The sequence below is a fragment of the Nansenia antarctica genome (genome assembly GCF_963989245.1).
Source record: "Nansenia antarctica genome assembly, contig: SCAFFOLD_954, whole genome shotgun sequence".
Classification (NCBI taxonomy): Eukaryota; Metazoa; Chordata; class Actinopteri; order Argentiniformes; family Microstomatidae; genus Nansenia; species Nansenia antarctica.
The window spans coordinates 5,001-14,022 of NW_027662747.1; the positions used below are offsets into that span (position 1 = coordinate 5,001).

The 9,022-nt window shown below is 45.6% G+C and overlaps 1 protein-coding gene across 1 annotated transcript; it reads left to right on the plus strand.

Moving 5' to 3' along the window:
• Nucleotides 1-2,920: 2,920 nt before the first annotated feature.
• Nucleotides 2,921-8,549, plus strand: polr1f (RNA polymerase I subunit F). The gene is made up of 5 exons (XM_080551141.1): nucleotides 2,921-3,034; nucleotides 4,660-4,830; nucleotides 5,813-5,954; nucleotides 6,663-6,871; nucleotides 7,599-8,549. Exons 1-5 carry the CDS (start codon nucleotides 2,946-2,948, stop codon nucleotides 8,125-8,127), a joined length of 1,140 nt encoding a protein of 379 aa, XP_080407267.1. The 5' UTR covers nucleotides 2,921-2,945; the 3' UTR covers nucleotides 8,128-8,549.
• The last annotated feature ends 473 nt before the right edge of the window (nucleotides 8,550-9,022 follow it).

Consider the following 9,022-nt stretch of genomic DNA (forward strand, 5'->3'; position numbering starts at 1 on the left):
TAAGAAAGCTGACCAGACTCTTCCTGCCTTGTCCACATCCACCACACTCCAGTATGCCCTTTAGACCTGTCCCTGTTAGCCCTGATCTTTCCATTTACTCCATCGTGTCCTTTCCTTCTGAGGGTTGATTTCCTGCAGTTAACAAGTGCATGGTCATGTTCTACTGTTCCTGGTACCTGATGACCAGAGTCCAGTTGGATGCTTCCCTGGAGTCCAGGTTCAGCTAGCTTTAAGATGCACAGAGAAGATGTTTACGTAGCTTTAAGATGCTTTAAGATGCACAGACCAGATGATTACGTAGCTTTAAGATGCTTTAAGATGCACAGACCAGACGCTGAGTCACTACAGATCAGATGATTACCAGACTACACTACAGATCCGAGCTCTGTTAGGATTGGCTTGTTCAATCCACTCTAAAGCCATTCAAATGCCATACAACTGAACCGTATACACTTGTGTGTTGTAACTCTGCGGCTAGGAACTGTAACAGCAGAACCAATGTTGTCTAATATTGTATCATTTGATCCATGGTATGCTAAGCCGCGAGCACATTTGAGCCACTCCTTTTTAAAGGGTCCCATGTCCACCTGCAGCTATCTTGCAATAACCACTACCTTAACTCCTTGGTTGAAGTAACTGTCTACAGCCCCTCGTCAAGTCTAGATAAAGACCTTCAACATCGACCATATCGTTATCCCTGAACAGGTGATGTTCCTCATCTGTTATCATCTCCTGAGTTAATGGTGCCACCTGGTGGTGGTGTTGAGTCACTCCTCTGGCTTGGCTCAGACCACTGCACATACTCTTTTACTGATTAATAACTGTATGTTGCAGTCGTACTGTCATTTAGGTATTCCTCAGACACTCTCGATCAAATATATTGTATATTATATATATATATATATATATAATTATCCTGTCAGTTTAGCATGTTTTATACAGTACATAATGTATGCTGTTGTAACTTTATAGGTTGCATGATTGATTAATATGTTACATGATTGATTGACAGTTAAAAAGAGATTTATTAATATGTTACATAATTGACAGTTAAAATAGTTATTATTTATCGTTAAGAGAGTAAAAAAAAAAAGTACATTTCTGGGAGAGATGTATTTACAATAGACTGGTCCTGGGCTCTGAGGGCTTTGACTCAGGGACACGCAGCTGGGAGGTTGAGGTTGGAGACAACGCAGCCTGGTCCCTGGGTGTGATAGTAGAGTCTGTCCAGAGGAAGGAAGAGATAACGGAAGGTTTCTGGAATATACGTTACCTGCAAAGTATATACAACGCCCATGCCTCAGTAAAGTCAGCCACTCTTCTCACATTGGGAAAACGAGCCCAGAGCATCAGAGTGCATCTGGACTGGGACAGAGGAGAACTGTCATTTTTTTGACCCTGATAATAATACACACATACACACTTTTAAACACGCTTTCACTGAGAGAGTCTTTCCATACATTGGTACTTACTGTGATCACCTCCCTCTGAGGATCTTACCACCTCTGTCTGTAACAATGGAACAGCATTGCTAGAGAAATTCACCACTATTAATTTTATATGATCGTTAATTTCCTTTATTTTGTCTACTTTAACACATGTAAATGATTGTTGTGTATGTACTGATCATTAGTCTGCAGCCTGTAGGCCTTAAAACAGTCAACGTTTAACATGTTATGAGTGCATTTGAAATACATTGTGTAATGAGAGATTGAAAAAACAACAGAAAAAATAATGATGTATATATGTATATGTATTGTGTTATATGTAAAATAATCTTAATTCAATGTTAATGGAGTGGAGAGGACGGTCCTGGTTGGTGCTCCCCCTGGGACTACACTCCTGAGAAGGCTGAGGTCTTTCGGTGTCTGCAACAAGCTGCTGCAAATGTTTTATCAGTCGGTGGTTGCCAGCGTTCTGTTCTTCGCCGTGGCCTGCTGGGGTGGAAACATCTGTGCCAGGGATGCTGCGAAGCTAAACAAACTGGTGAAGAAGGCCAGCTCTGTGGTGGGGACCGGGCTGGACAGCCTAGAGGTGGTGGCAGAACAGAGGATGGGGAAAAAACTGGCGGCCATGCTGGCCAATCCCTCCCACCCGATGTACTGCGAGCTGGCAGGGATGAGGAGCAAGTTCAGCCACAGATTTGTTCTCCCCCGTCAAAGTACAAAAAGATTTGGACAGTCCTTTATTCCAGCTGCACTCCGACTCTACAACCAGGCCCTGCAGGGTGGGGGAGACCTGGAGATGGAACTTTTGGAACTTTTTACTTATTGAGCCTGCACTGTTTTATGTTTTTTTATTGAATGTTTTTCTGTTTTCTGTACTGAATGTTTTCTGCCCTAACTGAGCTGTTTGACAACAAAATTTCCCCATTGGGGACAATAAAGGTTTTCAATCAATCAATCAATCAATCAATCCCCTGTGTCTTAGTGGAATTATGTATTTTACGTCTCTTTTAGCTGGACGCATCACCACCCGCCCACACTAGATGGATCAAGGATGTATTAGCATACATTTCATCAAGCTAGAGAAGATTAGATTTTCCCTGAAAGGTTCACTGAGAAACTTCAAAAAAAAAGAAAGAAAAAAAAAACATCGACACCCTTTCTGGCCTATCCTGACATGTCCAGAGGATGGGACATGATAACTATGTGTGAGGGAGGGAAGAGGAATACTTATGATTGTTTGTTATGCTGAATACATGCAAAACCTAATAAACAGATTAAAAATATATATATATATTAATGTCCATACTCCCCCCCACCACCAGGAGGCGGAATAACCAACCCTTGCATGCAACATGACGTCACGGTCCCTCCTCCCCGCAGCGGAAGTCACCCTCCCTCGCCTCGTTGGTCTACTTCCGGTCCAGTCTAACAAGCATGGCGAACCTGGAGCAGCAAGAGGCTGGAGAGGGAGACATCATCTCACAACAACAAACCAACATGTCTCAAGACATCTCTAAAGCCTCGGGGTTAGGGTCTGTACCAGGGGTCTCCAACCTTCCTTCATCCGAGAGCTACTTTGAAAAAATGTAAGTGGAGAGCTACTCATATCTTATTACGTACATTCATTCTCATAACGTATCAAAACACTCTGACATTCTTCACTAGCATGCTCTGTTTCACATGTCAATGTGTAAGCTCACTATAGTAGTAGCAGTATATTCTGTATCCATATATCAATGTATCACATCACCTCCATTCACTATCAATGTATCACATCACCTCCATTCACTATCAATGTAGCACATCACCTCCATTTACATATCAAAAGCTTATAATTGTATGGTCCACATGTGTGTAATAAGTGCATTCACCTTTTCTAGTTCTTTCAGTCAGAAAACATTAGTATTCTTTTCTTCTTTTGTCTCTTTCAAAACAATGTGTGCATGTGTGTAATAATGCATTCACTCATTCCTACACTTGAGATGAATGTCACTGCATGGAGTCTACAAGAGTTGACTTGTGTATGCTGGAGTGTATCCACTTAGGTTCACTCTTATAGAGTCATTTAGATGCTCATCTGTCAGTCTTGTTAAGAAGTATTAGTAGTATTTCATTACATTCATATCAGAAAAATCTGATTCTCAAAGGTATGTAGAGCCAAATACAACAAATACTTTCAGGGCTGCTTGGTGAATATTCGTATAGTTGTCTGGGTCTACCAGGCTCCAGAAATGTTGTGAATGTTGTTGTGATTGTAGCTGGACATTATTCTGGAGCTTTATAACCTCCATCTCCATTTCTCCAGGCTTGACACTGAACAGTTCATCTATCTGCTCTCAGTGTTTCCCCTAGGTTTGCTGCCTTGGGGAGGGGGTGGCATGGACTGTGGCATATGTGGTCTTGACTACCTGTCCACTTTCTCACCTGGTTCTTGCTGTCTCTCTCTTTGGTGTGCCGACACCATCCTGCTCTCTCTCCTTCTCTCTCTCTCTATCCTCCTCTTTTGCTGTCAACCCAAAGGCAAACATAACAACCAGAGTATGTATAATCTAATAAGAGGTATACATTGATCCATATCAATTCATAACATAATTCGAATTGAATATTGGGTTGCTGAAAAATAAATTGTATATCCATCTATAGAAAACAGACATTTCCAATGAGGGTTGTGCCAATCCATACTGTTATTCCTGTGTATAATCAGTATATCCTAAGTTGATTTGTTCCTGTACTAACGTCATAGACTAAAAGGTTAACAGGATGTTATCTGATCTAACTGCTCTAGAGTTCTACATTAATGCAAGTTTGGATATTGTGTTCTGATTAACTCTTACCTTACTTCTCAGTACAGAATGTGCTAAATCTGCCGGGTTAAATCTGCCACTTGACTAGATAGTGTGCCCATCTGCTAGTACTGAGAAAGATAAGGTACACACCAGCTCATTGTCTGTAAATCACGCCACCCTCGGAGGAGGGCATGCTGACCTTGTGCGTCCAGTCCAAGTATAAAGCGTCGTGAGAGAGTATTGGGGGCTTCTTGCCAGGACAGCTCTCATGACACTTCTGTTGTGTATTGTTGTTTAAGAAGTCAATACTTTGCCAATTATTTTGATTAAACCTTATTAACGAGTAAATACTGTGTACCATCTTGTTGGTTTCCTGTCTCACCTGAGGACCGTATGGTTACCGTATGGTTACATTTCCATTACAGGGGTTTGATCCCCTCCTTCGCGGACGCGTGTGCGCTGGTGTCCGCCCCGTGTTCGTGTCTGGTCACGGACACGCACAGGAGACACATCATCCTGCCGCCCAGGTACCTGAACCAGAAGAGGACGGGGATCCAGGAGGAGCTGGACACGGAGCTGCTCAGATACTCAGAGAAGTACGGAGAGCTGCATACCCAGCCATCACCTTGTCTTGAGATGTCTTAAGATGTCTTAATTAATCAAAATAAGACATTTTGTCTGTCAAGATGTCTTAAGTCGTCTTAAGACCTAACCTGAAGACATGCACTCACTTAAGACATTAAGACACTATCCAATGCACTGTTGTCTGTCCTGTGTTGTCCTGTTTTTTGCATTTGTTTTTGTATACACGTGAAAAAAAAGTATAAACGCACTGTAATGCCAAAGCAAATTCCTATATGTGTATGCATAATGGCAATAAACGTTATCTGAATCTGAATCTGAGCATAAGAGCCATATTTTCTGGGTCTTGAAGACACAGAACATCTTGAGATGTCTTAAGACACTGCTAGTAAAGTGTTGTGCTTCTCCCAGCCTCGGTGTTGTTCCAGCCTGCAGGCATGGCAGCTTAGCTTGCTGGCCTGGGTTTGTTGATAGCAACAGTAAGAAGCGATTGAATGCATTAGTTGTAGAGTGACAGTGATTATATTAGGCGTCTTGCACAATAGTTTAGGTTCAATACCGCTGGTTGCACCCCCCCCGGTCCATGTCGTCACTCTTTACTCTTTACTCTTTACTCTTTGCCAAACAACAACAAACCCTATGTCTAGTCGCTGTATGCCATTAAACGCCACCACAGTGCCGCTATGATTATAAAAACATTGTTTTACTGACATTCTGTTTCGATACTTTAATAATAACATAATAAAATACATTTTTAAAAAGTGTATATGTATTTATTTATGTTGAATCAGCAGCGTAAAGACGGTTTAGTAGTAGTCAGGTCAAGTCATCTAATGTCCCCAAGAGGGAAATGTGCTTGTCTGAAGCAGTATCCACAATAAACATGTCAAAGACATTCCAGCATACTACATGTTACAACAGGAAAAGACAGCATTGTTTTAAACATCCTCATCAGGTTGTTGATCACAGATAAAGTGTTCTGTGTTTGTGTTCCAGTCTGAAGGGAGTCCCCCTGGCCTATGACAACATCAGCATCCTGGGTTGCCACGGGGACATCTACGACGACATGGGATACATCCACATGAACATCGAGGCGGTCTTTGTGGTCTTCCAGCCCCAGATAGGACAGAAGCTGCTGGTGAGTCTCTGTCTGTCAGCCTGTACCTAGCAGTGGTGGTTTGGAGTCACACTCTCTCCATGAGGTAGCCCTGCCTGAGACATATACGCCAGGGTTCCACATTAACGCTTGCCCGGAGCAAGTAAAACATTTGCCGTGTTTGTTTGTGCGAGCCCGACGACGCTGCTGGATCCTGGATATTTTTACCTGTGTGCAGGAAGAACAACGGCCGGCGCAGGCGCCAGACCAGACTAGATGATCGTGGAGTGAAGATATTATTAAAGCGTACGCGATGCGACGGGTGATCGATAATATCTTCACTCCACGATCATCTAGTCTGGTGTGGCGCCGGCGCCGGCCGTTGTTCTTCCTGCACACAGGTAAACATATCCAGGATCCAGCAGCGTCGTCGGGCTCGCACAAACAAACACGGCATGTTTTACTTGCTCCGGGCAAGCGTTAATGTGGAACCCTGGCGTATATGTCTCAGGCAGGGCTACCTACCGTAGACGCTAAAAAAGCGTTACTGTCGAACCCTCATTGCAATGTCAGTCGCTTTGGATAAAAGCGTCAGCTGAATGGCGTATATTATGTTGTCTAAACTGTACCCTCCCTCCCCCCTTTCCCTCCCTCCCCCCTTTCCCTCCCTCCCTCCCCCCTTTCCCTCCCTCCCTCCCCCCTTTCCCTCCCTCCCTCCCCCCTTTCCCTCCCTCCCTCCCTCCCCCTCAGGGTGTGGTGAATAAGCTGGGGGTGAGCCACGTGGGCTGTCTGGTGCACGGCTGCTTCAACGCCTGCGTGCCCAAGCCCAGCCGCGTCTCCGTGGACATGTGGCGGGAGGCCGGGCTGGTGATGGGCACGGAGCTGGAATTTGAGGTGGAGCAGCTGGACGCAGACAACGTAGGAGTGCTGATGATCAGAGGACGGCTCGACAGGATGCGGTAGGTTCACTTAGGGTGTGTGTGTGTGTGTGTGTGTGTGTGTGGGGGGGGGGGGGAATCGAGCGTGGTACCCGAAAATCTCCAATCGGAGCCGTGGATAGCCCTCCATCTTCCCCCTAGCCCTCGATGAAACATTTATTGGGACACCCCTAAACGTGAATGCGCAAGACGGAGCCGTAAGGGTGAATTGGGTTCGGGATCATCTTACTAAGAGATAATAGGTGTGCGTGTGTGCCGTGTGTGTGCCTGTGTGTGTGTGTATCCGGTGTGTGTGCCATGTATTTATGTGTGTGTGTGTGTGTGTCCGGTGTAACTAATGTCGGGATCAGACTACATCATAGCCTAATTAGGCTATCATACTGCCATACAGGCTATCATACTCTCCGACGACGCTGCTGGATCCTGGATATGTTTACCGGTGTGCAGGAAGAACAACAGACGTAGAGTGAAGATATTATCAAAGCGTACGCGCCAGTCGATCTCGCGTACGCTTTAATAATATCTTCACTCCACGATCATCTGGTCTGGCGCCTGTGCCGTCCGTTGTTCTTCCTGCACACCGACACACAGATCCAGGATCCAGCAGCGTCGTCGCTGTCGCGCAAACAAACCCGGCAAATGTTTTACTTGCTCCGGGCAACCGTCAATGTTGAACCCTGAAGAGGGACCCAGTGCTGCCTCTGTGGTCCAGGAGCCGTGACACGTGTGTGTTCTGTGTGTGTTTCAGGGTGCAGGAGCTGATGGCTCTCAGTGAGAACTACTCTCCGGACGACGCCACCGACCAGCCTGCTCTAGAACCTGCTCTAGAACCTGCTCTAGAACCTGCTCTAGAACCTGCTCTAGAACCTGCTCTAGAACCCACCCCGGAACCCAAGAAGAAGAAAAAGAAGAAGAAAGACAAGCACGCGGAGGAGGAGAGAGAGGAGGAGGAGGCTGCAGTTCCACCCCCCAGCCTGCAGGGAGGCGCTGTGACACCAGAGGTGAACGGGACGGCGGCGGAGGAGGCCAGCACCAACGGCCACGAAGGGGAGGAGAAGAGGAAGAAAAAGAAGAAGAAAGACAAACGACAGAAAGAGGAGGTGGAGGAGGTGACGGTCTCTCCCGTGGAGGTGCGGGGGGGCAGCGACTCTAGCGGTTACCTTAGCGACAAGCCAACCAAGAAGAGGAAGAAGGAGGTGTATTATGACGACATCCTGACCTGCCTCGATCTGGACTCGCCCACACCTCAGAAGAAGAAGAAGAAGAAAAATGAGTGATGCTGCATTCTGTGAAAGACTGAATCAAGGTTATATTTTAAAACAGAATGAACATTGGAGGAGGAGGAGGAGGAGGAGGACGATGATGATGATGATGATGATGATGATGATGATTATGAAAAAATGGTCTCGGGTGTGAGCGTCATCAGTGTGTTTTATCGACCAGCCTTCATCAAAAGCCTTCGGCACCTCTGTTTTGTGTACTACCCTGAACATTCCTGTAGAGGGTGCTGTGCTGTTTCTAAACACGGCTATACGAACAGTCGGCACCTTCTGCAACAGAATATGTAACTTTCTCACAGTTGGATGTTCAGGCTTTAACAGCGCCTTAGCGAGTGAAACAGACAAACGTTTTCCTACGGTGGCCTTAGACGAAACAATATTGACCGAGTACAACAGACTCTCTCACTGGCGTTGAAGATACACACACAACAGAGTGTGAGGTTGTCAAAATAAAGAATTATATATTTTGAAATGACTTTGCTGTATTTTCTGTTGCCGGGTTATTTCCTGTATAGTGTGATGCGTTACTGAGGTCCTATTCTGATGTGTCTATTTAGAGAAAGGATTCCAGTCAACTCTTCAGTACACACATATATCTCTCAACCTCTAATTGTCTCCTTTCCTTCTTCTGCACTGATGTTGGAGAACTGGGCCCCGTTCCAATACCCTCAAACCCTCCTTCGCTCGTCCCTTCCTGGAAGAGATCGCTGATCTGACGTGAATGATGGGAGGGAGAGAGAGGAAGCCACCTCAGATTGTAGAGGGTGACAGCCTGACCAGGGTCTCCTCAACCTCCTCCACGTCTCATTTAGCGTCCTGTCTGAGGTTCAGACACAGCGAGACAGATCCGAGATCTGCAGCTAGAATAGACCTATCGCTAAGCCACGCCCCA

Coding starts and splice junctions, on each gene's coding strand:
- polr1f (XM_080551141.1), top strand. CDS start 2,946: ATGTCTCAAGACATCTCTAAAGCCTCGGGGTTAGGGTCTGTACCAGGG. Junction 4,831..5,812: donor CTGCTCAGATACTCAGAGAA/GTACGGAGAGCT, acceptor TTTGTGTTCCAG/TCTGAAGGGAGTCCCCCTGG. Junction 6,872..7,598: donor GGACGGCTCGACAGGATGCG/GTAGGTTCACTT, acceptor TGTGTGTTTCAG/GGTGCAGGAGCTGATGGCTC.